Consider the following 27,276-nt stretch of genomic DNA (forward strand, 5'->3'; position numbering starts at 1 on the left):
TCTGTTTTTGGTGATTGTGTGTGGTCGATAAGATTAGAAGAGCACATTCTTCAAAGTAGGCACGGTGCCCATGTATATAAGTCTGTCTTACTGGAAAACTGAAGTTCGTGGACAAAGAAACTCGTTAGGGCTTGAGACTCGCTAATGATCAGGAAGTCTTGAATATCAGGAGTCACCTATGTGTTGCTTACCCTGCAATGCAAGCACACTCTTCTCGCAAGCCTTATACATATTGGCATGATGGTGATTGACAGCAATAAGAAGCAGTTCATCGTCACACGCAGAGAACAACGACGGTTACATATTCATGACAGCAGCAGACATATAACAACTTTGTCTATTTACTCGAATTATTGTCCATCACCAATGATGGCCAGCATACTAAATATAAAAATATCAAAACTGTGTTCCAATTTCAAGGAGACATATGAATTGTTCGCATCTCTTGTAGACATTTCTGGTATATCTCAATTAAAGCTCGAGGAAGTCTTTTTATAGAGATAAGTGGGGTTGTTGACAAATTCTAGGCGTTGAGGTACTGGCTGCCGAAACATTAGTCTCGGAAAACTTTGGCAGATCGGTAGGAAGAGCGGTACTGGTACTGTTGGTCGAGCAGGTAGTGAACCCGATGAGCTTACGGTCGCGCTTTTGTATTTGTTCTACTGAGTCGCCGGAGAAGTCCAACAAAGCGTCTCTGTTACGCTGGTAGAAGCCTTCTGGGGACGCTCCAGCCAAGGCGTCGAACGCCTTTGCGTATTTATTCTTGACCTGCTCGCCAGGTCAAAGTAGAAAGAGGGGAAATATAGGGCTCCCGGAACAGTAGAGTAAATACGAGGTTTCAGCAACTAAAAGCACCCCGATGTCTGGATGTATCTCAGTGTCGAAAAGTACGTCTAAGTCGAAGGGAATTCAATGTTCGCGACACTCTAGATGTTCCAGATAAGTTCGAAAATCGTAAGGTTCTCATATATTATCGCAAAGTGGACTATCATAAGCTTCAGGGAATGAATTTACAAGCCTCAACATACGTCACTTTTGACTTACTTGAATTTAACTTGAGCTACTGAGATTTTAGTACCAAAAATTATGTGGCTCTGTAGTATTTGCGAGTATTTTCGATTTACCGAGTTGAGTTTCAACAGACTCAAGTAGCGTTCCACAAGTCCAATTCTTTTCTGTTGTATCTGTTTCAACGGTCTGTATAGCTTGAAGAAATGGGCTCAGGAGATTGAAAGCCTTTGACTTCTTGTCCAGGCTCCATTTTCTTCATTTGGTGTATGGAAAAATAGCGTTTGAAGGCTCGTTGCCGTTTGTTGCCGGGATATGAGGATCGGTGTACTTAGATGAAGAATGTTTACGAGAAAACGCTGGCAGCATGGGTTGTCTTCGTTCGTGAACACGGAGCCGAAAAAGTATTTGATGAAAGTCTATTTATCTGCATAAAGCACGATTCGATGTCAGCTCTAGTACTCACTATATAGAACTGAATTTTCTAAAGAAGTTGTGGGCGGAAATTCAAGACGGGTTCCCTTACACATATGGTCAATAATCACCGTGGAGCTGGAGCTAGAGACCCGATTATAGCCGATTGGCAGGCCATTCTGAAGCTTGTCTCCTTGAACCTTTTGCAAAGTATTAATATTATTGCCCATTCTTTAATCGCACACCATCTCGCTTGCTCTTTTCTACGCCATAACTTCACTGCCTAAAAATCTACTCTTCGCATTTTCAACGCAGTCAACAATTCTTCACTCACCCACCATCAAAAAATTTCATGACTAGTATCACATTCTGTGGCCCTCATTACTGGAGATTCAAGATGGTGGGGCTCGCAGCATTGCCCGATGAACTTCTTTCGATTATTGTTTCATTGGTTCCTAGCGGCTCTCTCCGTTCTCTCTCTCTAGTGTCAAGGGCCTTTAATCGATGTTAGACTCCACAACTATATCGATATATATATATATCTGTGGCAGCCTGGTAAAAGCAGTTATGATGCTCCCAGCTTTCCGGATTGGAGGAGCAGATATCAGCACTTAAGATCATCACCTTTATATGACACGGATCAAATATATGGTACTACACGTATTTTGATCTGGACCTCTTCCTCCGTACCGTCACCGAATCAGAAGTGATACGTTCCTATGTTGTTGGTGCTTCTATCACTTATCGATCAAATCAAGAAGAATCCGTATTTTCAGTAGTCCAACTTCTGCGACCCTCCCTTGCATATCTTCATCTAAATTGCGCATTGGACACAATGTTCCGAAACAGAGCACTCTTGTCTCTTACGAACTGCTTGGAAGTTGAAATATCAGAAAGAGACGACATCGATAAGCAAACAAGAGATCTTAAAAATGTTACGTACAAGGAGTTAATCCTTTCATCTTTTGAGTTCCCTGACGTGAAACTACTCGCTCTATCCGGCGTTCGAGATTGGGATTTATTCATGCAGGATAGCCCCGATAGATCGAGTACCTCAAACATTACATCCTTATCCCTCACCAACACGGTGCCAACAGATCGAGGCTTGATGAAGTTTATATCGTGGCCAAAGGCTCTAAAGTCTTTCCGCTACGAGCTTGCGCTTTCAGAGATTCGTAAATATCGGCGGTTCGAAAGTTCTCGTCGCCCAGATAGATTTGTTTTATCAGCGAAAGAATTCAGCGACGCTCTGAAACCGCATGAACATTGCCTTGAAGAACTCTTCATCGAAGGCCACACCACTGGCGATGAGCCTATTTTTGATCCAAGGCAGTCCATTGACCTTCATTCATTCACCAATCTAAGATAAATTGGGCTGCCGCTTAATTTTCTGTTCACCTCTCAGTCAGACGCGGCCGATTATGGTATCTCCCATTCCGCCACAGCAATCTCGAAAATTCTTCCACCTGCCCTTGAGAAACTGCACATTGAGATGAATAACGAATATGTTTGGGTGGCATTCTTCTTCTTTATCCCTGTTATTAAGAGAAATCTTGGCACTTCATTAACGATAAAGATCTTGAACTAGGGGAGCTGAGCGATTTCATCTGTGAAATTGTGAAGAATAAGGATACGCAATACACAGGACTACGTTCAATCATCTTTGGGCGGTCTGTGATTTGGTGCAACAAGGAAATCCATAATGTCGAAGGTAATGAACGCTGTGCTGAGGTATTTGAGGCGTGCAAAGCAGCCAATGTCCACATTTCTTGGAATAGCCGTGACACGACGCCATGATTATGATCATAGACGGCAGAGCTTTGATGGCTTAACTTGTGCAGCAACTGTCGGAAAGATAACTTTTTGAAGGGCACGGTGGAGGTGGTTGGCGAGGAAGCTGGCGACGATAATGAAAATGATGGTTTGAAAGATATGGATTACAAAAAGTTGAATCAAGATTAAAGACAATAAATAAATTACAATTTCAACACATTTTGAAACCGGTAGCACGACCGTTTCACTCCCGTTAAAACCATACACGCACCAAAACACTTTTGAGAGACTTTTAGAATATTACCACGACTCGCTCCAGTAAATAAATACAATAATAGAGTTTCAACTGGTTGAATCTTTGGAAAAAAGGGTTGACGGTACATACAATCTAATCCTCATTCCGGAAGCGACCGCAAAATTCAAGCGGAAAAACAACAACGAAATTCCTCAAACATCATGGAACTGATCCAACAATAGCGCCCATTTTTTGTATCTGAACTCCTCTCCAAACAGTGTATCAGAGATGGTCTCTTCTCGAACACTTATAAGAAGAGCAAACGCTTTCCGGTTGCCGATGATAGATAGATAGATAGATAGATAGATGAAATATTGCAGGACGTTGCCTGTGAATTTTTATCGACTCCATACTAAAAAATTTTTATAAGCATGTGCATTCAAATTTCGTACTTCACAGGCCATAACGTGGAGCGATCTAAATGACAAGCTAGCCCTCCTTCCCCCAAAGGTACTGAATCTTTTAAACTTTCAATGTGTGCAGGAGGGACACTAGTCCCATACTTATAGTGACTGGGAATATGAATGTTTTATTTCACTTTGAGACCTTGCATTTAGACATCCTATGTCTCATAGTAGGATAAATCAAGCAGGAACATGCTTCCATGTGAAAGTCAGAAATGTACGAGATATCATTGCTTATATATTTCGCAATCCCTATCTAAAAAGTTCCCCCATTCATCCACACAATCACGCTTCATCAAAAGTGATTGATCTTTAAACATCAAAGCAAAATATAAACCGTTTTGAGTAACCATCTATGGATCCATCCATTCATGAGTCCCAATCCCCTCCTGGCGGTTGAAGCCAAAGAACCCTCTATATGTTTGTATATTCTTAAACGCCTTATGCATCCCAAGTCATGATCACATCACATCATATCATAATACATGATAGATAGATACCCACAACTCCTCCCAATGTTGAATTATTCATGTTGAAATTCCTTTTGGTATTAACCTTTCCTTTCCCACCTGAAAGAAAAAGTTAACCATATGCTCGCTAAATGTTAAAATGTGCAAAACAAAATGCTAAAATGCAATTATGTAGGTTGTGGAGCCGAAACACCAGTGATACCGTTTTCAGCATCTTCAGTTGCTTCCACGGGTCCGCATGTACAGAAGAGATTGGTATCGCCGTAGGCTGGAGGTGTGTTAGCAAATAAAATTACATAGGAATACAGAGAAGCTTACCATCATCCAATCTGGTGACGGATGGCCAGAATTTCTTCTCCTTGAGATAAGGCAATGGGTATGCAGCCTGCTCTCGAGTGTATGGGCGATTCCATTCTCCAATAAGAAGATCCTTCTGAGTATGTGGCGAATTCTTCAAGACGTTGCCTGCCTTTGGAATGGTGCCATCTTCCACGGCTTGAATTTCTTTACGGATTGATATCAATGCATCAATGAAGCGGTCAAGTTCTTCCTTGCTTTCAGACTCAGTGGGCTCAATCATAAGGGTATTGGCGACTGGCCAACTCATAGTTGGAGCATGGAAACCATAATCCTGAAGACGCTTGGCAATATCAATAGCCTCAACACCTGCCGACTCTTTGAAACCACGAACATCGAGGATGAACTCGTGAGCACAACGAGAATTGGCGTTAGTATATAGGATTGGGTAGTGAGGTCGGAGACGAGACATGATATAGTTGGCATTCAAAAGAGTGATCTTGGTAGCATGAGTCAATCCTCTACCGCCCATCATCTTTACATAAGCCCAACTAATTGGCAAGATACTGGCACTTCCGAAAGGAGCACCGCTGACGGGGGCTATGGCATTCTCACCACCAGTCTTTACCAATGGGTGACCAGGTAGGAATGGTGCCAAATGAGATTTAACACCAATTGGACCAACACCTGGGCCACCACCACCGTGAGGAATACAGAATGTCTTGTGGAGATTAAGATGGCATACATCGGCACCGATCTCCCCAGGTGAACACAATCCAATTTGAGCATTCATGTTGGCACCGTCCATATATACTTGACCTCCATGTTGATGAACAAGATCGCATGCAGCCTTGATTTCTGGCTCAAAAACACCAAACGTACTTGGATATGTGATCATAATAGCTCCAAGTTCTTCGCTATATTTCTCACATTTTGCTTTGAGATCTGCCATATCGAGGTTACCAGACTTGATGTCACATTTTACAGTAACAACGCGCATACCTGCCATAGCAGCTGATGCAGGGTTGGTACCATGGGCAGAAACAGGAATCAAGCAAATATCACGCTTCTTCCCAGGCTGTTGTTCTTGGAACTTGCGAATCACACGTAACCCGGTAAATTCTCCCTGTGCACCTGAATTTGGTTGCAGAGATACTGCATCAAATCCAGTGATAGTAGCCAGATCAGCCTCAAGCTCATCGATCATAGTCTTGTAACCAGTTGCCTGATTAGTAGGAACAAAGGGATGAATTGAGGAGAATTCTGGCCATGTGACAGGAGCCATTTCGGTAGTAGCATTGAGCTTCATTGTGCAGGAGCCCAAGGGTATCATGGAATGTGTAAGGGACAGGTCCTTTGATTGGAGGTGATGAATGTAACGAAGGATCTCGGTTTCGGAGTGGTGTGTGTTGAAGACAGGATGAGTCAGGTATTGGGATGATCTCTTCAATTTTGCAGGAATCGAACTATCAAAGGGAGTTTGCAACTCAGTAGTGTTTTCAAAAGATCCCGATCCTGTCTTGGAAAACTTGGCGAATACGGATATGATGTCCTCGAGATCCTTAATGTCAACCGTTTCGTCAATAGTGATACCAAGTCGGCTGTCATCGAACTTTCTTAGATTGATCTTGAAAGTCTCGGTGGCATAGTTAAGGACTTCATTAGATTTGCCTTGCCCAACATCAACCACGACCGTGTCAAAGAGAACTTTTCCGTCGGAGCCCGTTCCTCTAGAGTTGGTCTCAAATCCAAGACTCTTGAGTCCATCCTGAACAAATCGAGCTCCTTGGATAGCTCTCTTAGCAATAGCCTTGAGACCTTCGGGACCATGGTAGACTGCATAGAATGCACTCATGTTGGCCAATAATGCTTGAGCCGTGCACACATTGCTAGTAGCCTTTTCTCTGCGGATATGCTGTTCTCTAGTTTGCAAAGCCAATCTCATTGCCTTGTCCCCCAGCCTATCTTTCGACACACCAATGAGACGTCCAGGAATCTTCCTCTTGTATTTGTCACTGACCGCGAAGAAAGCGGCATGTGGACCACCATAACCAAATGGAACACCAAAACGCTGAGCATTTCCGAAAGCAATATCGGCACCAAACTCACCAGGCGGTGTGAGGACAGTAAGAGCTAAGAGATCAGTAGCAACACTGAAAGTTGCGCCTTGAGCATGAATGACATCTGCTAAGCCACGGAAGTCTTCAACGCCACCCTCGGTATCAGGGTATTGTACCAAAGCTCCAATAAGATCATTGCCAAGTTCCTTGAGACGAGCCCCACCATCTGCAAGAACATCTCCAACTTCAATCTTTATATCAAATCCATCTGCTCGGCTATGTAAAACTGCTAACGTCTGTGGGTGGACTAAATGACTAACAAAAAATGTCTTATTCTTGTTTTTCTGCCTAGCAAGTGGAAGGGCATTCATTGACAAGGTCATAGCCTCGGCAGCGGCGGTGGATTCATCGAGTAGCGAGGCATTGGAGATTGGTAAAGCCGTCAAATCGGAGACAAGTGTTTGGAAGTTTAAAAGCGATTCTAACCGACCTTGACTAATCTCAGGTTGATATGGCGTGTAGCTAGTGTACCATCCTGGACTTTCCAACACATTTCTCTTGATAACCTCCGGAACTCGGGTTCCGGCATATCCACATCCAATATAACTTCGCATAATAGTATTTTCGGACGCAATCGACTTTAGTCTTGCAAGCAATTGAGATTCTGTGAACCCTTCTTGTGACGATTCTGATTTGGCGTCGATTTTGAGATCTTTAGAAGACAAAATGTCGCGAGGTAAAACTTGCTCCACAAACTCGTCCAAATTCTTGACTGGCGGATCCAAAGCTTTCAACATTTGTTCTGTAGAATCCGCATCGGGGCCAATATGTCGGCGCGCAAAGGTGTCCAACGGAGCATACACTCCCCTGGAACTTAAAGTCGAAGGCGAGTTGATTGTCTCATCCTTTGCAGAGCTTTTGTAGAAAGTTCGTCGTCCAATTGGCTTCAGAACAGTGGCAGAACATGGAGATTGACCAGAGCTCCATGGTCGTGTGATGGTTGAGCTTCTCAAAGAAGGACTTCTCGATTGAAGCGCCACTCGAGCAAATCGAGCACGAAGTGCAAGACTTGAGGCAACCATTGTTCTTGAGTTTGCAGAAATCCGCGAAGCTCTTGAACCTGAAGGTTTGGTTGCGAAACTTATTAAGAAAGAGAATCGGTGGATTTAGGAGTGAGCTGTACGAAAGTTAAATTCTGGGGAGGGGTCCGGAAATATTAGGAACAGCTAGGATTGTGAGTGCACCGACTGTCATAAACCCCACATTCAGATAAGATGATAGAGATAGTATCAGATATGAGTGAGATATGAGATTTATGAACAATACAGGAAAACGACAGGGAGTATAAATGAACGACAAGATGAGAGATGAGTCTATTATATATGAAATCTAATGGTTATGCAACTAGTAACTTTTTTTTCTAATATGATAGAACTAGAGGCGGGATAAGGATTCATGACAAGATAAGTTCAGTCAAGCCGAATAAGATTCACTCAAAACAGTGATTGATGAGCCACGAACCCGTTTTCGGTTTAGTGTACCAAGAAACCTTAAATGTTCTAATTACGCACATGGAAGTAGTAAGCAAATGTGACGGAAAGAAAGATTAAAATTCATAATTGTAGTGTGTAAAACATCAACTCATCGTCGACCTTAATACTTCAACACATCTACCATTTTATACCACAAAAATGTTCGGGGGACGTAGGTGAAATCTCTAAAGCATATCTGCGAACTTTTCTAACTTCAATCTTAGCACCACCACCACCATCGGCAGCCGAGCTTAAGGCTCAAGAGGAAGAAGCTACCCTCACCGTGCAACGAGTCATTACATGGTCTATTCTTCTTTATCTTTGTATGTTTTACTCTTTTCTATTAGTACCCTATCTGTACTGACTTTCCGATAGCACCTTTCGCCGTCAAGAGCATTCAAAACCTCATCTAGGATTGCAAACGAATAATGCATCATGACCTGTACAACATAAGCGCATGAGAAGATCGAGGAGGTGTACAATAGGATGGAAATATGCATGGATATAATGTGCAAACGCTGCATATATGAATTGCTGGCATTATCACATATATCTCTTTCGTGCTAGAGAGTAAAAATCGCGAGGATCGAGAGGGGATCATAAATATACTCTGGAGAGCTCTAGAAACGTAACTCCGCTCTTCAAGGCATTGCAGCCAAAGATAAAAGAGGCTATCAAAACGAAGTTACACATGAACAAAAACGCTTTTTGTAATATCCGGAATACTGCTACTAGATACGTCATACAAGATCATGTTTCTATGCATCTATCAAGTCAAGTCTACATGAAAAAGAAGTTCTCGCCCTCTTCTCCTCTTCTCCCACCAGCACCAGTCTCGCCCCTCTACCGGCTCTCTAGTCGAACTTCCTCAGCAACTTCTCCCTAATCTCTTCCACCTTCCTCTTCTGCCCCCCTTTCTCATCAAAATTCTCCAGCTCCAACCACTCCACTAGCGCCTCCCTAACCCCCTCCCACTCATCCAAAATCACACTCGCATACCAACTATCCCTCCTCCGTCCCCTGACGACCATGTGTCTCCTGAAAAGCCCCTCCGCTACAAACCCCAATCTCTCCGCCGCCCTCTTACTTCCCATATTCTCCGCATTGCATTTCCACTCTACTCTCTCATACCCCAACTTGAAACAATAATCCATCAAAACAAAACAAGCTTCTGTTGCCTCTGTGGTCCTCTGCAGTATCTTCGAGAATAAAACATGCCCAACCTCAATTCTCCTCTGATCTGGTACAATATTCAACAGACTTATAATTCCCACGGCTTCTCCACTTGGTAAGATGATTGCCCAACTAACGAAGCTAGATTCGGAGTAATTAATAAGCCACGTGAGATATGCTGTGAAGTCTTCAATGGTGTTAAAGGGTCCGCTGGGCATATGTTTGTAGAGCATATATTTTTCCGCCCCGCCGACGTGTTTCCAGAGGTCCGGGATGTGATCTGCAGAGAGCGGAACGAGGGAAATGCGATTTGTGGTGTGGGAAAGGGGAGTCAATGAGGGGAAGGGAGGGGCATTTGGGGAGACGGTCGGGAAGGAGGTCTCGAAGTCGGCGGGGTAGAAGGAGACGGATGGGATTGGGGGTGGTGTCATTTTGAATGAAAAGTTTGCGAAAATCAATTGGTCGCTTGATAGTACAGATGAAGGCTTTTGAATTCCGACATCAAATGTGGTCTCTTATCTTTATAGGAGGTTGATCTTAGGCTATGAGTCACTTGGCCCTATGGAGAGAAATGATAAGGGCGTAATTATGACATGTGCATAAGCCTAACTTTCAAAATCAATACATTATAGGCAGTTATTTGCGATCAAATGGAAGTGAAAGAGAAATTACTACTTTTAGTCTGTAATTAAGCTTCCATATTATACAATGTCTATCCTTTTTTTACATCCCAACCAACTCCATGAAGTCTAAAGCACTTCCGATCAAATTAACCATGGGTATTTCGCATCAATCATCGGCCAAATCTTGTCCTCGCTGCTATTTGTGGTGGCTGCTCTTTTTCCCATTCGACATAATCCTTGTGTACCCTATCCAACTCCTTTTTTAAATGTGCTAATTGAGTTTGATAGTCTTCGAGAATCTATTTTGTGAGTCAGCATCATATCATTACTTCGGTAGAAACTGTGTCAATTACCTTCTTGCATCGCGCGGTCATGGTGTCGTCCAAAATCTCTCCATTTTCTTGCCCAACCTTCTCCAGTTCCGTCCTCAATAACCGACCTCGCTCTTGAACGTTGATCATTCGAGCCCAAATCTCTTCTGCTCTGGCACCCAATGCTGGATCGCTAGCCCCCTTTTCTATCTTAATAAGTTTAGCTTTCAGGTCCTCCTCGTCTCCACTAAGAGCATAGCCTCTGTTTCTTAGGACCTGCACTTTAGTCGCCAATGCTATGCATCGTTGTTTCAAGACGACATGTTTCCTCCTCGCATCCATGGCCCGTATACTCGTTCTCGTGTCGTGATTTTGAAGTAGGTTCGATAAACTAGCATTGATACTATGTAACCGAGTATTGAATGCTGCAAGATGATTTTGCTGAGCTTTGATTCTGTCGCCCATCATTTGGAAACCGATACATGCGACTGGAATATATCCAGGTCCTGGCTTTTTCGAAAGGGCTTCTTCCCAAGCTCTTGGGTCTTCGTTGGGTTGTGGTTGATAGAATGGTGCTTCGTCCACACCAACGTTATTATAGAAGAAATATTGGAAGGCACAGTCCTTGCTTCCTGTATCCCATTTACCCACAACTGTTTCAATCTGATCTATCACACTCTTTTCTCCTACATCAAAATTAGTTCGCGCTTTGAATGAGTCTCGATAGGTACGTACGAGGTTTCAGTGCACTTGTATTTGTAAACAAAGAATTTCCAAATTGTCCTTGTGACTGGCCCAAAGCTTGCGACGATTGAGTCTGCCCAAATAAACCAGTCTGTTGCTGTGATCCTCCCAGGATTGTGTTTTGCTGCTGCTGGGCCGCTTGCTGCTGCGCTCCCATAGTCTGTCCAGAGAATAAACCTCCCGGTTGTTGTTGCTGCTGCGGCTGTTGTGCATTTGCTCCAAATAATCCTCCCGCTTGAGGTTGGTTCTGTTGAGTGCTTCCACCGAAGAGTCCGCCAGTCTGTTGTTGATTTTGTTGAGTATTTTGCCCTGCGCCGCCGAAGAGCCCTCCTCCCTGATTTTGAGCTCCTGTAGTTGTAGTCGAGCCAAACAATCCTCCTGGCTTTTGCGCGGTATTTGTAGACCCAAATAAACCACCTGAAGGTTGTGCGGTATTTGTTGACCCGAATAAACCTCCGCCAGCTGGCTGGCTTTGACCGAAAGTACTTCCAAACATAGCTGTTCTTCTATGCGTCCGGGAATGTAGAAGTGCCGGAATAGAATCAATGAGGGAAGATGCAAGTAGCCTCGAGGAAATCGTGGCACAGTGGATAATTGCAGCTACTTAAGAAAATGTTGACCTTGCGAACGCGCTTGATAATATATTATTGGGACTGGAATATTTTATCGGATATACGTTGCGGCAATTTAGTTTTTCTAAGCTAAAACATGAACAATAGAAATTAGTTGGCGAGATACTGTTCAATGTTGAAGCTGATACAATATTTTTCACAGGGTGAGAGGTATAGAGAGTGAATTGAATTCTTATTTTGCTGGAACGTAAATTCGTTGTCAGGATGAAGCTCTTTTGATCGGTCGCGATTGCTGAGAGGTCGGCTGATGAGCCAATCAACTTCCGCGTTTTTGACTTGACCTTAAAGCTTCATACTGCATTGAACCTCCCAAACACTCAATTACGGGCTTTGCGAACCCAATATCTCCTCACAACATATTTCAAAATGGCTGCCCGTCAACCCAGGTATGTTTTAGGACTTGCAAATTACCACACTTTTACCTGATACTAACCGCGATCACAGATTCAATCAGCAAGTCTTGATTGACACTACCCCATTACCTGCGGATATTCCGCCCGTCACAGAGATTGGTAGCAGTTCGGCGCCATTATTGTCCGCGAGTTTCTTTATCGGCGCAAGATGCAGACCATACAATGACGATTTCATGCAATGCAAGAATGACAATCCTGGAAAGGGAGAGATTGATTGTTTGAAGGAGGGTCGAAGAGTTACCAGATGTGCGAGGAGCGTGTAAGTGCTACTCCTTAAGAGGTTGCAGATGTGGACCTTCATATATCAATGAAGGGGCTTGGGATTTAGAGCAAATCTTGGCTGGATACTTCAATTTTACCAGTAGAACTCTAGGCTAATCGCCAATCATAGAATTGAAGATATGAACAAACACTGCCTTGAGGAGTTCAGGAAACATTGGTAAGTTACACTCTATGAACTCCGGATGTGATGGAATTAGTCATATCTAATAATGTTTCAGGAAATGTCTCGATAACAACAACCAGCAACTATGGCAATGTCGACCACAGGAGTGGAAGCTTAATAAATGTGTATTTGATAATCTGGTATGTCTTTTCACAAAATTTACGACGAAGAGCCAGCGACTAATCATATGGGTCGTGCATAGAAAATCGAGAAGGTTATTCCAGATACCCCCGCAGGCGAAACCCCTGTGCATCTACGTAAAAGACAAATTTACGCACACTACGGCCCATGAGTTATTCATGTAGCATCGGGATCTATGGGGGCAAAGCGCCATCAAGGAATGCATGTACATAGTGTTGATAAATCAAATGCATCTGATATTAGTTGAAAGTCGCCAAAACTTGTAGATCGGATACTTTCCTCAGAGTTCACAATCAAGCTATCCCTTCAAAAAGGTTAGTAAAAGCCTCTCAACATATGCACAATATTTCCAGCACAGCGAGCCTACAACTTGTAGAAACATAACAGTTGTTTGTTTCAGTCGTTTGCTTCGGTCGTTTGCGTTTTTGCATTTTATTCACTACCCCGCATTTGTATCAAAACGCTGCTCCTCCCATGATCGGTTATTCACCATTTTATCTCTATCTTTCGACTCGACAGCCTCGATCTAGCAATTTCATCTCATCTTTTCTATTCGAAGATATACAATCGCTTTATCCAAACTATTACAAGTGCAGGCCAGGCGTTGTTCGCTATTGATTATCAGTGAATTTGCCAAATTCCATACCTGATTAGATTCTCATCATCTAACGACACTTCTCCCTTTGCACGCTCACATAACATCATCATTTGCTCACCTTTGAAGTCCCCATTGAGTCTTGAAGGTCCCACCTTCACCCTTAGCGGTTCTCCATAATATCTCAATAGAGTCCGATTCACTCTAGTACCCCTCATCTTCCCTCTTCCACTTACAATCCTTTTAAATTCTGCAAACCACTCATATACACTATCATAAGGTGTGCTGATACGATCCCCTATCCAATATTTTCACACCCCATGTTCTCAAATTCAGGTTTCTACTTGACATAAATCGCGATGGCAGACAAAATAATCAAGAAGGAACCTTGCTCATCTCAATCTTTCCAGGGCGACTCGATGTCTGACAGTGATAATGAGAAGCCGCCAGTCAGGACTCCAACAAAGAAGCCCGCTTCCACCAAGTTCGTAGCAAAGAAGACGATCGGCAAGTCACTCGCTGCTCTATCGTCTCAGAAAGCTGCGAATTCAGCAACCAGACCTAAAGCCCGATGGGAAAGTGATCTTTCTGGGCTTCCCCGTGTGCAGGCTGTAAAGATCTTGGAGGATGCAGCTGAGCAGAGCAACACATTCATACAAGCAGCAACTCAGATCTTAAAAGAATACCAAGACAATATACCCGCTGTCAAGCATAGAATAGACAGACATTGTAAGTTCTTGATCTTCAATTCTTATGATCTGTTGCTGATGTGGACCATAGCCCAAGTTTACAAAGAGAGGAGAGAATGCCAAATCCACATTGGCTTTCTCGGAGGTAGTGGAGCCGGCAAGTCTTCTGTTATCAATGCCCTCCTTGGCGAAGAGGATCTTCTCCCAGTCAGTGATGAAGTCGCATCAACTGCCGTCATCGTCGAAATCTCCTATAACAATTCAGAGGATCCAGAGCGCATGTACAGTGCCACTATTGATGGAGTCAGCAAATCAGAAATTCAACAAGAGTTGGAAGAGCTCTACGAAGACATGGCTGCATGGAATTTGGGAGTTGGAGAGGAGGAAGGAGAGGAAGGAGAGGAAGGAGAAGAGCCAGACACAGAGATAATGCAGAGAATGCAAAATACGGTTTCAAAGTACAAGTGTGTCTTTGCAGAACTCAAAACTCTCGACGACTGGGCAAAAACCTCTGTTGACAAGCTTCTAGCAACAACCAGTGCTCAGCTTCTGATGGATAAGAAGCGCACCATAACCAAGGATAATGTGAAAGAATTCGCGGCTTCTATAAAACCATTTATTGACACTAGCAAAACAAAAGATGGAGGTGTCGGTCATTCTTTGTGGCCTCTTGTGAAGGTCGTAAAGCTTTTCATAAAGGCCCCTATTCTCAAGGCTGGCATCGTGTTTGTCGATCTCCCAGGTGTTCATGACACCAGTGCAGCCAGAAATGCTATTGCTCGAAACCACATGAAAAACCTCGACATTTCTTGTGTTGTCGCCCCCAGTGTAAGAGCTGGAAGTGACAAAGGCGCACATGTGATTCTCAATTCGATACAGAAGCGGGACATGCAGTTTGATGTATGTAACAATCATTTCTCACTGAGCATATTTACTAACTCTTTCATAGGGTCTCTTCACCGCAGATTCACTTTTCTTTGTCGTTAGCAAGATTGATGACTCCTTGAAGGTGCGGCGCTACATCACAGATCATCCAGACTTGGGTGAGAAACTCGCACCAGATCTCAATGCCATTCAGGCTGAAGAGGATCAACTCAAGGACATCGAAGAGCGATTGAAAGTGCTCGTTTCAAAACGCGAAAAGGGAGTCAAAAACATTGCCAAGTTGACTGGAGTGATCAGCAAAAGTTCTAGTGGTCGGGTAGCATCCAGACAAAAGCGCAAACGCGATGAAAGCGGTATGTTTCTTAATTTTCACTGTAAATTTATGGTTGTGTTGAATTCTTACAAAGTTTTAGTTGAGGCTGCACTGCCAAATGATACTCTCTCTCAGGCTCAAAATGCTCGTCAAAACCTTCAGATGGAAGTTAACAGTTATTCAAACCAACTTTGGTCTTTGCAGACGAAGAAAGAAAGCATAGAAAGCAGCCTAGCAAATAATCAGGCCCGAATAAAAGCGAAATGCATCAAGAACAGGAATGATATACAGATAGCAGCAATCACAGAAGAATTCGAGACTGGTAGAAAGGAACTTGGAGAGCAGGATGCTTCAAGACCCTTGCAAATCTTTTGTGTTTCTGCAAAGGCATTCTTAGATTTGTGCAGTGGTCAAGAAGGCGAAGCTCTTGCTTGTGGATTTTTTACAAAAGCTGATACTGGTATTCCCACATTTAGAGATGCTCTGATAGCTAAGACATGGAAGACCCGACTGCACAATTCTCGTACATTCAACGAGGGAGTCGCAAATGCTGCAGCACTACTCGATATGTGGTCGGCTGATACGATTGCAGACTTCAAAATGAAATCGGATGAGCGAGCAGTCGTTGAAACAAAACTCGATGAGATGTACGGAGCTCTAGAACAGGTATAAATATCACAACCCATTTAGAATTTTATTATCTAACTTTGAACCAAAAGGAATTTGAGAAACTTAATGTAGACACCGCCAATGCGATAGAAAAGCTTCTCGCAGATGATTTATATCCTCAATTTGAGATTATCGTCAGAAAGGCGTATAAAGAACAGAAGCAGCTAGTCCTCAGAGAGTGGATACAAAGACCAATCGCATGGAATACTCATCGTGCAATCAACAAGAGAATGGGGGTTTGGATCTCGGTCCGTGCTAGCAAAGACTTCGATTGGAATGAGCAATTGTATGTTGAGTTGTCGTTACTTTGTGTACCTCTACTAACAATTAGAAGAAACAACGCGTTCTTGAAGCACTTGTTAGTTTTGTGGAATGAGACTTTTCACAAAAAGCTGCCTGCGCTGAGAAAGCCGTATGACGAGCGTGTCGACACCCTCATCGCCGAATTCACTGACTTGACCTTGAGTGCAGCTGATGATATCTCACCATCCATCCGAGATAGCTTTGAGAATGTCAAAGATAGCATCTTGGCACATCGACGTCGGCTCAAGCAAACTGCTGGTGTCGTATTTGATGGCTTCGATGTTTCTGCTAAGGACATTTGGCGAATTATTAAGACAGAGTGTGAAGACACATGTAAGCTAGTGCTATTTCTTGTAAACTAGTTGTGTCTGACGTCACCTAGGGAAAGAAATCTATCGGGAATGTGGTGATCGGAAGGGTATGCTAGCCTTATTTATCGTAGAACGCCCATTACTAAATACTATCTAGGGACTGGGACCTACGAGCACAACAAAGAAGCCCACAAGACCCATCTCAAAGGAGATGGTGGTCTAGCTATGTATCACAGTGCATCCGTTAAAATGCTTGAGGCTTTTCAAGAAGCTTGTCAAGAGCTTCCTGAAAAATTCGAGGAGAGTTTCGATGACAGTCTCAGAATCATCAAGCAAGAATTTATTGATGTTCTCGAACAACATACCGCCTCTGGAACTCGTCACAATGCAAGAAGAGTTAATTCAAAGTTCAAAATTAATCTTCGTGCTGCTCTCGAACCCCATTTCCAACAACTTTATAAAGCCTGGGAAGCCGAGCCTGAACCTCCGTCCCATATCCATGATGATCACATCGTGAATGAGCCTTCTGACAGCGAGCTTTCCGACGACATTGACGAGTTATTGAAATTTGGGACTCAAGAATATATGGACAGGGACAGCAAAGGCTCAGATATCGATGAACGAGATCCATTTTAAGATCTGACAGTCTGCCGAAATTTGCTATGGAAGCAGCCTTAGATCCCGCCCTACACGGTTTCATTCCCGCAAATCTCTCATACGATCATCTTCTTGCATTTTCAGTCCTCCAAACCACGCAATTTCGCTTCTTTCGATTCAGCAAGCTTACGCAGTTCATGCAATGCACTTCATTTATCCCAATCCCCACACTTCAAAACCGAACCCTCTCTCAAAAAAAGCCACCAGTCGCTCTCCACATCATCATCTCCTCAAGTTTTCCTTTTCTAATTCCACGAATTCACGACAATGGTCGAAAGTATCTATTATGCTCACAAGCAATTTTTACCATTTCTCTCTTATAAATTGCGATATCACGACGTCAGGAAAAGCCCAAGATATATCTAGGCATCAAATGGACAGTGAGTGGAAGGGTCACATCAAGCTACATTCGTTGCATTTTAGTTATTGATTTGACCAAAATGTGTGACAGGCAGGATAAAGTCGCTCGCTCGCTCCTTTTCTTTATTTCCTTGGTTCTTTAGTTATCTAGCTGCTGATTGAAAATTGATAAACATCAATCTTGCTGCCTATGTGAAATCCGATGGTGATATGCACAATATGATATGATGTAAGCGAGGGTGTGTTTGATGTAGACGCCACTATATGAATGTTGAGAGACTTTGGGAGGGGAAAATTTAGTTCAGGAGAAAATGATATTATAGGAGTATATTGTGCATCAGGCATACACCAAAAAATGAGGGGAAAGGGAATATTCACAGAGATTTCATTTGAAATATTGGTGTAAGCTGGGATTACGATAATATGAAGATTCTGAGAAGTAGTTACCTCGGTTGATTCGCCCCTTAATGCAGAGTTGTAAAATGTATAGCACGTACAAGTACATACAACCACAGGAGATAAGTCGCAAATCGCTAGAAAGGTCATGAAGTTTCATTCTATATCTAATTATTCTACCACTACGCCCCATCATGTACAAGTACAAGATTCTAAACTCTAAGCAAGGTTCTTGGCATCACCCTCCTTGAGCTTACCAGCACCAACCAATCTCTTGACCTCCTCGCTCCAGACACTCTTGATCTCATCGGCGATCTTCAAGCCGTTGAGCTTGCCAGCTAAAGCAGCGCACTCATCGGGATCGATCTTACCTTGAACCAACTCAACATCGTTCAAGACACCGTCAATAGCAGATGCTGGTGCATCTCCACTTCCGACAAAGTAGTTGGCATCCTTGACACTGCCCTTCAAGATACGTCTGTTCTTCTTGACAGCTGCCTTAGCGGCTTCCTTAGCCTTCTTTCCTTGCTCCTTGTCGGCCTTAGCCTTCTCCTCGGCTTCCTTGGCTTCCTTCTCGGCGGCCAATTTTTGAGCTTCCTTCTCAGCCTTGGCCTTGGCCTCAGCTTCCTCTCTCTCGAACTTCTTCTTGTTCTTCTCCTTGCTTGCTTCTTGTCTGAAACGCTTGATACGCTCATCAGCAGCGGAAGCGTCATCCAACAACTTTCTTAGACGAGCAGAGTCCTCGGTCTTCTTCTTCTTACGTGCGTTGTTGTTCTTACGCTCCATGTGTCTTTTTTGATCACGGTTCTCGTTATCATCTGGAACATCCTCATCTTGGTATTCAAACGATCTCCATGAATCGAAGTTGTAGAAGAAGTTGTAGAAATTCTCGACCTCCTCCTTGGAGCTGTTGATATCACCAAATTTGGGGACTGGCTGAACCTTGGAGAAACGACCCTCGGCCTTGAAACATGAGTTCCACTTCTTGTAAAAGAGTTTCTGGTCCTTTTGGTCTTTTTTGGATGGTGGTGCAACATCGGCGGCTTCATCAACGGAATCAAATTGGCGACGCTTGACAGGATCGAGGAGGAGATCGGTGGCCTTTTGAATGCACTTGAAGAAGTTGTCATCTTCGGTGGCACCGGTGGCAGCTCTCTTATCAGGGTGATGCTTCAAGACCTTCTTTCTGTGTGCCTTCTTGATTTGATCTTCTGTAGCCTTGTATCTGTATTTGCTGAGACCGAGAACGGCATAGTGATCTTGGTTCTATTAATTGAGTATTAGCAAAAGTATAGTGGGGTTGGCAGATATTTGAATTTACCTTCCAGTCCTTAGCATCTCTGGACAACATCATTGGGTCTTCAGCTTCGCTAATCTCGCCAAGGTCATCATCTTCGACTTTCTTGACGTTGTTCTGGGCTTCGAGACGGTCATCCTCAGAGAAGGTACGCTTGTGACGAGCTCTGCGGGCGTGAGCGAGAAAGTGAGGACCAACAGGCTCAAGGCTTCGTTGAGTTGCAGCAGAAACGCTACCAACGGCGTTGAAATCCTTCTCGGCGGACCATCCTTCTGGAAGGACAGGAAGAGGTAAAGCGACTTGAGTATGGGACGCCATTTTTAATTATTGAATGCTTTATTTACAAGTTGGAGGGGAGAAAGAAAAGGCTAGAATGCTAGGATCGAAAAAATTGTTCGCTAAATTCACCGCCCTTATTTTATGCCGCGCAGCCGCTTGTAGATAACACTTGCCTGCGACTTCAATCATGTAAGATCTTCGCATTCAATATCCAAGTAGAACCCAGAATTTGGTCTTAAATCATTCTCATGAAAATTTGGTGCTAATGTCCAAAACTTCATACTTACTCAGCTTCTTTTCCAATGTGTGTCAATTCTTTGGACTTATTTCAACGCTCTAGATGCACGAATAGAAGTTTACAAATTTGGTGTATATTATTGGCTACGGCCGAGGGCGCTCTCCCAGCAACATCATTGTCAAACTACATGTTATTCTCAGATCTTAGTTCAAAAAGAATTAGAAAAGTGGCTTGATTGATTGTATTGAAAACCATATAGACTATTTGAATATGACACCCTGCGTCGAATATTCAGGGCCACTTCAACAGGTCGGTCTGATGTACCTGGTGTACTAAAGGAATGCTTAGCTAAGCAGCCCAAAGTCTTTCACCAAGAGATCTTTATTAATGTGCTTGAACGGAATTCCTGCGCCGTATTGAGATCACGCTGCATCACTTTCCTTGCGATTCTTAACAGAGATTCCAGTCTTTTCATCCTCCTCACAGTGTTTGAATTTAGTTTCCCATTCTCATAGAAGATAATTCTCATTGAGGCCAATCTTTTTAGTGTCCCGCTAGTATTTGATCAACCTTAGTTCTCTCCTCGCTCTCGTTTGTAGCCGTAGACTCTGCTTAACGAACTCCCGCCAAAGCTTTTAAGGTGCGTAATTCAGCTCAGGTCTCTTCTCCTTCTCCTGCTTCTGCTTTTGTTCTCGACTGTTGTTTTCACTTTCTTCGAGTTCTCTTTTTTTTTTTCAAACTATTTTCGGGCGCGTTTTGGACGCACTTCTTCATCAAGGTCTGCCCAAGTTGTGAGCGGTATGGCTTGGGGCTCTCCAGTACCCATAGTTGGACTAGATTTCTCAAAGCTTTCGACGTCTGCTGAATGGCTTGATGTTGCTTGACAATTCATTGGGAAGCACGATTCATTTTCATTGTGTTTTTCAACGAATTCGCATTCTGCTTGAGGAGTTGAGCTTCTTGAATGCAAATTTGGGCTTTCAGATGGATGACTTGAGCAAGTTGTGCATGCGCCTTCGTATGTCTCGCGCTATATTGTGGTGTGAAAGGCCTGAGAAACCGGGCTGGGTGCCGTAGACGTGAATTCCTGCTCTTCAAGGTCGTTGGAAGCTTTTCTTGGGGCTCATATACATTCTACAAATAGCCTCAAACATAGTCTTTTCTCGGCGAGTTGGTTTTCTAGGCGAGTTATCTCTTGTGCTAAGATTCCGGCGGTTGCCTTGTCTTTGAATTCCACTGTCTATCGTGCCGCTGTTCCATGCTATGGGTAATGTGAAAGGCCCTGGGGAAGTTGCAGTTTCACTGCAGCCCTTATTGCCTAAATATACCCAAGTAGTTGGGAATGTCCTTCTTATGTTATCAACCTGGCTATATGCCTCGTTTATCTTTCCAAAGCATCTCCTAACCCCCATGGTTTCGAAGGCTGCACTATAGTCTGCATCGCGTAGTCCTGTTGACCTCCTTTCATCTATCTTATCTGATCCATAGATAGAAGTCGTAGGATGCCTGGTTTTCGACACAAAGCAGGGTGTGGCACAGTTCCATTGGAAATTGCTTTTTGGGGTAGTCATCATCGCCTAAAAGGAAGACCGACAAAAAGATATATCGCTGTCGTTTAATTTTGTCAAAGGATAGAAGTATACTGACCAAATATGATATGTAGTTTTCCAGACATCAAAAGCCATGGCCTTAGCAGCCTACAGACATCTGCTTCGTGCGACTCGAGTCGCATTCAATGGTTCGTGGTTTCCTGTCCATCTCACAACGACAATTGCAAGAGTAACTAGTATCTAACCCCTTCATAGAAGATATCGCGGTCCTCACTTCCGCGCGCAAACAAGCCCGAAGCACTTTCCTCGCCAACCGATCTCTCGCTCCCGAATCACCAGAATCTGTAGCTGCCATTGCGCATGCAGAAGATGTTGCGCAATTTTTGAGGCGAAATGTGGTGCAGGGACAGAAAGCAGAGGGGGATGAAAAATACAGTAGGTCAAAATCTTCACATGATGGAGGGATCAAAAATCAAGCTAACAGATTACAGAGTTAAACATTCACGAAGATACAGAACGAGGAGATAATGATACGATCAAGATGCCGAATGGCAAGAACGTTACTATTGACGGGAAGACGTGTAAGGACTAGGTTGTCTGAGGATACATTGGTTCCTGAAGACAATGAGACTTAGGGGCGGAAAAGTGGATATGTAAATATAGGACGTCGAGGCCGGTAATGAGAGGGCTAAAGGGTGACATGTATAGCGAGGATGTTTTACAGACAGATTGACACAAAGCAAAATAGGTATATGTCGTGACCATAGAGGCCACAATTGTCATTATATGCAATGTATTTCTAGACATACAAAGAGCACTCCACTTTCCAGACCCTTTGGCTCCCAACTCCCAAAACTCCCAAAACTCCCAAAACTCCCAAAAGAATGATTTACATTCATCAAACCCCCTAATTACCGGCCAAACTGGCATATTGTACATCGCCTGCACCGGGTGGAGCAGGTACTGCCGACATACTAGCCAAGTCATCCCGAGGAGCTGCAGCTTGTGAAGCACCACCCTCAATCGCTCTTCTCTGTGAACCCGAACCCGAACTCGAAAACGCGGATCGTCCTTCCCTGCCGGTAGCTATGCGCTCATCCTTATCCATGGTACCAATGGGTCGGGGTCTTCCCCACTGTACTCTTAACGGGCAACCTGCAATTATAGCTTTTCCTTGTAAGGCTTCTGCTGCAGCTTCGGCTCCTTCTCTCGTCGCATAATTAATGAACGCGCAATGTGACATGTGCGAACAGACCAATGATCTTAATTTCCCGTATGGCGAGAAGAAATCCCTAATCTTATATTCTGGCAAGTCGTCTTCAACACCAGTAATAAAAAGCGAAGTTATTGATTTGTCGGAAGGTGGTAAGATATCTTGAGGCCCTGGTAGTAATTGCGCCGCACTAGGGAAAGCTCTCCCTCCTCTGGCCCCGCCTCTACCACCCCGACCAGCACCCCTGCTCGGTTGTCCATCTCGTGTTCGGATCGGCCCTGGTCCCTTGGTTGCCAATGCTGTTCCCTTCTCACTTTGACTTCCATTTGCGGCACCGCTACCACTACCTTCCCCATCCGTAATCATCTTTCTCCCCTTTCTGAAATAAGGCTGACTGTTCGCCAACCTCCTCAAGAGTTCTCTAGCCTTCTCATCCGTCTTTTCATACTCTTCCATTCCCTTTCCCTCCTCGATTTCCTTCTCATGATTCTGCGCATAGTATTCTCTGTTAACCTCACTCTGCGGTCCCGGTGCAATCATCTTCAACGCCGCATCTCTAACCACTATCGGTAAACCGAAACTCAAATCTAACATACAGCATTGACAACAATTCTTCAATCGCGCGCATGTGAGGCAGATATTGGTGCGTTTACTACGAGCTGTGCGATCAGCTTTCCATTGGAAGACGGTGAAAGGTCGTGTGCAAAGTTTGCATTCCTCGCCGTGGTCTTGTTTAATCATTTGTACGAAAGGGTTATCGGGAAGACAATTTTCGCAGACGGAGGGGAAGTCGGTGGTTTCCCATCCGGAGCGATTGAGATCTTGTTTGATTTGTGGTGGCATGATTAAGGAATTTATTCCTTGTTATGATATTCGTAGGGTAATGGTGTCGATATCGTGTGATTTAGTCTGGCCTTTGCGATAAAGTGACGTTGATATTTTGATGGCTTGATGATAGAAGCTAGGAAAGGCTGAAGAAGAGGCGAAGAAATTCGAAATCAGGAATTTGACTATTGCAGCTAGACATGAATACACGTGATAAGGCTGATAGATAGCCTTACAAATCAAAACAACGGTTTTCTTTGCCTTTTCCTACCCAGCAAATATTATCTTTTCAACTTCCTCAATGAAGTATACCTTTCAATCTATTGCCCAGTCTTCATTACATGTGAATGATTTGAAGGATTCTGAGACCTCGGTGTACCATGATAGAGATCCTCAGTCTGACCCTTCATTCACCGTTTCTTTTCACTACCGGTGTATCCAAAAATGCCAACGATTTTATTGCCCAGCCTTTCGAGTCTAATCTGCATAATTTGCTGTCCCGCCGCCTATCGAAAATTCCCCATTCATCGTTGATGCTCAATGACCAATTAGAGGCTTAAGACCCCTTACATTTATCACTTCGGGCCTAGTACACGAATACGATTCGCTATACGCCTAGGGGTAACTAAATTACCCTGGCCATAATTTCAATGGTGTTGATAAATATCTATCAGAAATTCCCCTTTCTTCAGTGTCCTAAACTTTTAACCATTCCACTTAACTTTACTTTACCTTCATTTAATTCTTCAAAATTCGATCAACTCGAATACCGCTTTCTTTAAAATAATACGTTTTCTAATTTACGAATTCATTAAATATTTACAATGGCTCCAACCAAGCTCGAGAACGAGGATCACTCCCGCGATGCTGCTTTCAACAAAGCAATGCATAAGGATTCATCCAGTGCTGAAGGTGGTTTCCGTGCTATGATGGGAAAGGACTCTTCGGCTCAAAAGGCTGCTGTTGATGAATACTTCAAGCATTGGGATGACAAGGCCGCTAAGAACGAGACCAAGGAAGATAGAGATGCACGCGTTGCAGAATATGCTACTCTGACCAGACAGTGAGTTACTCCAATGATCTCAAGCAAGACTGAATGCTAACATATGGATAGTTACTACAATCTCGCAACTGATCTTTACGAATATGGATGGGGACAATCTTTCCATTTCTGTCGTTTCGCATACGGAGAGCCTTTTTACCAAGCCATTGCTCGTCACGAACATTACCTAGCAGCCAAAATTGGTATCAAGGATGGTGACAAAGTTTTGGATGTTGGATGCGGTGTCGGTGGACCAGCAAGAGAGATTGCCAAGTTCACTGGAGCACACATCACTGGTTTGAACAACAACGATTATCAAATTGAGCGTGCGACTCGATATGCGGCAAAGGAGGGTATGTCTGATCAATTGAAGTTTGTCAAGGGAGATTTCATGGTATGTTCAACCTTTCTTGATTCCAAGCCACAGAGATATGTGGAGTCTATATGATGCTACGCAATTTTAAAGTATTTGCTACTTCAGAGCTTGAGAGATCAAGCCATGAGACAATTTTCACCATATGCACTGATAAAGACTTCGCATATCTTCGTTGGCGCCGCCTTTTCTCTCTTGGGTCATGACTAATAGTTTTGTAGCAAATGTCTTTCCCAGAAAACTCTTTCGATGCTGTTTACGCAATTGAAGCAACTGTTCACGCCCCATCTCTCGAGGGTGTTTACTCCCAAATTTTCAAAGTTCTCAAGCCAGGTGGAACTTTCGGTGTCTACGAATGGCTCATGACCGATAACTACGATAATGAAAATGAACATCACCGCGAAATTCGTCTCGGTATTGAGCAAGGTGACGGAATCTCCAACATGGTCAAGATTTCTGAAGGTATCGCCGCCATCAAAGCCGCTGGCTTCGAACTCATACTCAATGAGGATTTGGCCAAGAGACCAGATGCTACTCCATGGTATTATCCTTTGGCTGGTGAATTCAAGCACATGGGTACCATTGGAGATTTCTTCACTATTGCCCGTATGACCAAGGTTGGTCGAGGATTAGTCCACAAATTTGTCGGTGCTTTGGAGTACTTAAAGTTAGCACCACACGGAACACAAAAGACAGCTGATTCATTGGCTTTGGCTGCTGATTGTTTGGTTGCTGGTGCTAGGGAAGATTTGTTCACCCCTATGTATTTGATGGTTGCAAGAAAGCCTTTGGCATAAGGTTGGGGTGTTTGATTGGATTTGGGATGGGTTGAGTGATCATGAACTTACGTGTTTGTGATCCCTCTTACGAGCCACTGGTCATATATAAGACATATATTGACTGAAGCTTTTCTCTTACTACGGCACTGGACTTGATGTTTGGGATGAGGTTATCTTGATCCAAAATGAATGCTGGAACGATACCTAGCATGTGCATATTATAGAACGATTGTAATACTTATGAAGAATATAAAGATAATAATACAATACTCAATGTTCTCTACGACTGTGAATGTTGACTCAATCATCCTGTGCTACTCGACTTTCCTCGGCTTCTGAACTGCTCGCGATCATGTGTTAGATGATAGGGAGTGTATGTATTGTATGCTGGCATTCTGGTTATTTTCTGAGGAGGGGAGTAATGTATTCCTTTGTATTTTTCAATCGAGTATGTGTTGTATTTCTTCTGGAGGGGGGGATTTGAGGATGGGATTTCGGATAAAGGATGGATAATGGATATGGGAGTGTGATTTTACTGAAGGGTACTGAAGATGGGGGTGGAGTTTCAGCGGTAGACTAATAGATTTGGAGGATTGTAGATGGGAGAGGTAAAGTTTGATATCGTTAGCACCTCATTTTGAGGAACGATGAAGGTCAGATTGATTTCCTGCATGATCTGAACGAAGTGAGAAGAGATCAAGTGGTCTGTTTGTGTCGCAGATGTAGCACAGGCATTCAGCTTTAGGTTTTGAGATTCGCGTGAGCTTTCTTCTTCTTTGTGAAAGCACAGAAATGAGGGAGTTGAATGGATTGTGACGAGCATGTGTCGAAATAGTAGCAAAGTGTGGACGATTCCTCATCCTGTAGCGAGTTTCAAATCTTCTACAGAATTTCTTAGGGGGCAGTTGAGATATCGCTACATGTTCGCTTTGGGCACTAGTACTATAGGCGAGAAGCGGACTATTTGGGTATGTCAAGACTCTTCATGAACGCGTCAGTTGATACTCTGAAAAACGCGCATTAGAGATATATCGGCATTAATGCGTAGTTGCAACATTTGCAGGCACTCTGATGGTGGTGGTACGAAGATTTGATTATCATTCGCGCAAAAACCGCTGGGTAGTTCAGTCTACCTGGGTTGATTGACGAAGATCTAGTTGATGAGAAAGAAAGGTTGAAGCTAGGCAGAGAAATTTTATTTATTCGTCTGTGTGTAGGATGCCATGGGTCCATGAGTCCATGACTCTACAGTTTTATGACTTCACGAAAACGGATGATTCATAGAGCGATTCTGATTGAACTTCATCGCTCAACCTATCGTTTTATGACATAATTCATAAATGCTTCTTTATGTTCATTGTCTACTATCCATCTTCAGTGTTTAAATCCAGCTCAAATGTCTCGCCACATGGTTTGCGCCACCTTGCACGGTCGAGGCGATGAAGTACTCTCACACTGCGAAGTGTCAAATTAGCAGATTGACTAGATGTGGAAGCGCACGATGCTATGACTCTCTGAATACATATCAACATGTCACTAAGTTCTAAAGTTTGCATTGATTGAAAGTTTCCAGGAAACCTCATCATTCAAGATGAGTGCGTATGTCCAGTAAAATAGACGTCCCAAACATGTTTAGATATTAAGAATCTCCTACTCTTGCACTGTGATATTGATTATTGAAACCCTTGTAGAACACCAATGGGGGAAACACTCATACTTATTAGTAAGTATATTGCGGGAATATCCCAGTCTATCAATCTCGGTTTA

General features: G+C 43.5%; 12 protein-coding genes across 12 annotated transcripts; 6 read left to right on the plus strand and 6 right to left on the minus strand.

Moving 5' to 3' along the window:
• Positions 1 to 2,257: 2,257 nt before the first annotated feature.
• On the plus strand, positions 2,258 to 2,791 carry EAE97_010096 (uncharacterized protein; the record flags this gene model as incomplete). The annotated part of the gene is made up of 1 exon (XM_038880611.1): positions 2,258 to 2,791. The coding sequence occupies one exon, from the start codon at positions 2,258 to 2,260 to the stop codon at positions 2,789 to 2,791; it is 534 nt and encodes a 177-aa protein (XP_038728657.1).
• A 1,304-nt stretch (positions 2,792 to 4,095) lies between these two features.
• EAE97_010097 (uncharacterized protein) lies at positions 4,096 to 8,162 on the minus strand. Its single transcript, XM_038880612.1, has 2 exons — positions 4,683 to 8,162; positions 4,096 to 4,632 (listed from the first exon to the last, which is right to left on the minus strand). The coding sequence occupies exons 1-2, from the start codon at positions 7,801 to 7,803 to the stop codon at positions 4,532 to 4,534; spliced, it is 3,222 nt and encodes a 1,073-aa protein (XP_038728658.1). The 5' UTR covers positions 7,804 to 8,162; the 3' UTR covers positions 4,096 to 4,531.
• Positions 8,163 to 8,325: 163 nt separating this feature from the next.
• EAE97_010098 (uncharacterized protein) lies at positions 8,326 to 8,985 on the plus strand. The gene is made up of 3 exons (XM_038880613.1): positions 8,326 to 8,425; positions 8,478 to 8,576; positions 8,629 to 8,985. The coding sequence occupies exons 1-3, from the start codon at positions 8,413 to 8,415 to the stop codon at positions 8,664 to 8,666; spliced, it is 150 nt and encodes a 49-aa protein (XP_038728659.1). The 5' UTR covers positions 8,326 to 8,412; the 3' UTR covers positions 8,667 to 8,985.
• A 122-nt stretch (positions 8,986 to 9,107) lies between these two features.
• On the minus strand, positions 9,108 to 9,857 carry EAE97_010099 (uncharacterized protein; the record flags this gene model as incomplete). Its single annotated transcript, XM_038880614.1, has 1 exon — positions 9,108 to 9,857. One exon carries the CDS (start codon positions 9,855 to 9,857, stop codon positions 9,108 to 9,110), a length of 750 nt encoding a protein of 249 aa, XP_038728660.1.
• A 362-nt stretch (positions 9,858 to 10,219) lies between these two features.
• Positions 10,220 to 11,600, minus strand: EAE97_010100 (uncharacterized protein; the record flags this gene model as incomplete). Its single annotated transcript, XM_038880615.1, has 3 exons — positions 10,220 to 10,348; positions 10,403 to 11,046; positions 11,096 to 11,600. The coding sequence occupies 3 exons, from the start codon at positions 11,598 to 11,600 to the stop codon at positions 10,220 to 10,222; spliced, it is 1,278 nt and encodes a 425-aa protein (XP_038728661.1).
• A 502-nt stretch (positions 11,601 to 12,102) lies between these two features.
• Positions 12,103 to 12,886, plus strand: EAE97_010101 (uncharacterized protein; the record flags this gene model as incomplete). The annotated part of the gene is made up of 5 exons (XM_038880616.1): positions 12,103 to 12,122; positions 12,181 to 12,408; positions 12,541 to 12,588; positions 12,650 to 12,734; positions 12,797 to 12,886. The coding sequence occupies 5 exons, from the start codon at positions 12,103 to 12,105 to the stop codon at positions 12,884 to 12,886; spliced, it is 471 nt and encodes a 156-aa protein (XP_038728662.1).
• An 803-nt stretch (positions 12,887 to 13,689) lies between these two features.
• Positions 13,690 to 17,136, plus strand: EAE97_010102 (uncharacterized protein; the record flags this gene model as incomplete). The annotated part of the gene is made up of 8 exons (XM_038880617.1): positions 13,690 to 14,059; positions 14,111 to 14,919; positions 14,969 to 15,257; positions 15,318 to 15,883; positions 15,937 to 16,172; positions 16,221 to 16,522; positions 16,572 to 16,607; positions 16,658 to 17,136. The coding sequence occupies 8 exons, from the start codon at positions 13,690 to 13,692 to the stop codon at positions 17,134 to 17,136; spliced, it is 3,087 nt and encodes a 1,028-aa protein (XP_038728663.1).
• A 911-nt stretch (positions 17,137 to 18,047) lies between these two features.
• On the minus strand, positions 18,048 to 19,561 carry EAE97_010103 (uncharacterized protein). Its single transcript, XM_038880618.1, has 2 exons — positions 19,235 to 19,561; positions 18,048 to 19,179 (listed from the first exon to the last, which is right to left on the minus strand). The coding sequence occupies exons 1-2, from the start codon at positions 19,526 to 19,528 to the stop codon at positions 18,133 to 18,135; spliced, it is 1,341 nt and encodes a 446-aa protein (XP_038728664.1). The 5' UTR covers positions 19,529 to 19,561; the 3' UTR covers positions 18,048 to 18,132.
• Positions 19,562 to 20,056: 495 nt separating this feature from the next.
• On the plus strand, positions 20,057 to 22,103 carry EAE97_010104 (uncharacterized protein). Its single transcript, XM_038880619.1, has 4 exons — positions 20,057 to 20,367; positions 21,391 to 21,465; positions 21,533 to 21,712; positions 21,769 to 22,103. The coding sequence occupies exons 2-4, from the start codon at positions 21,411 to 21,413 to the stop codon at positions 21,867 to 21,869; spliced, it is 336 nt and encodes a 111-aa protein (XP_038728665.1). The 5' UTR covers positions 20,057 to 20,367; positions 21,391 to 21,410; the 3' UTR covers positions 21,870 to 22,103.
• On the minus strand, positions 20,822 to 21,298 carry EAE97_010105 (uncharacterized protein; the record flags this gene model as incomplete). Its single annotated transcript, XM_038880620.1, has 1 exon — positions 20,822 to 21,298. One exon carries the CDS (start codon positions 21,296 to 21,298, stop codon positions 20,822 to 20,824), a length of 477 nt encoding a protein of 158 aa, XP_038728666.1.
• Positions 22,104 to 22,184: 81 nt separating the features above from the next.
• EAE97_010106 (uncharacterized protein) lies at positions 22,185 to 23,333 on the minus strand (the record flags this gene model as incomplete). The annotated part of the gene is made up of 1 exon (XM_038880621.1): positions 22,185 to 23,333. The coding sequence occupies one exon, from the start codon at positions 23,331 to 23,333 to the stop codon at positions 22,185 to 22,187; it is 1,149 nt and encodes a 382-aa protein (XP_038728667.1).
• Positions 23,334 to 24,139: 806 nt separating this feature from the next.
• On the plus strand, positions 24,140 to 25,527 carry EAE97_010107 (uncharacterized protein; the record flags this gene model as incomplete). The annotated part of the gene is made up of 3 exons (XM_038880622.1): positions 24,140 to 24,378; positions 24,430 to 24,751; positions 24,952 to 25,527. 3 exons carry the CDS (start codon positions 24,140 to 24,142, stop codon positions 25,525 to 25,527), a joined length of 1,137 nt encoding a protein of 378 aa, XP_038728668.1.
• Between the last annotated feature and the right edge of the window lie 1,749 nt (positions 25,528 to 27,276).

The sequence above is a fragment of the Botrytis byssoidea genome, assembly GCF_014898295.1.
Source record: "Botrytis byssoidea strain MUCL 94 chromosome Unknown BBYS_025, whole genome shotgun sequence".
Classification (NCBI taxonomy): Eukaryota; Fungi; Ascomycota; class Leotiomycetes; order Helotiales; family Sclerotiniaceae; genus Botrytis; species Botrytis byssoidea.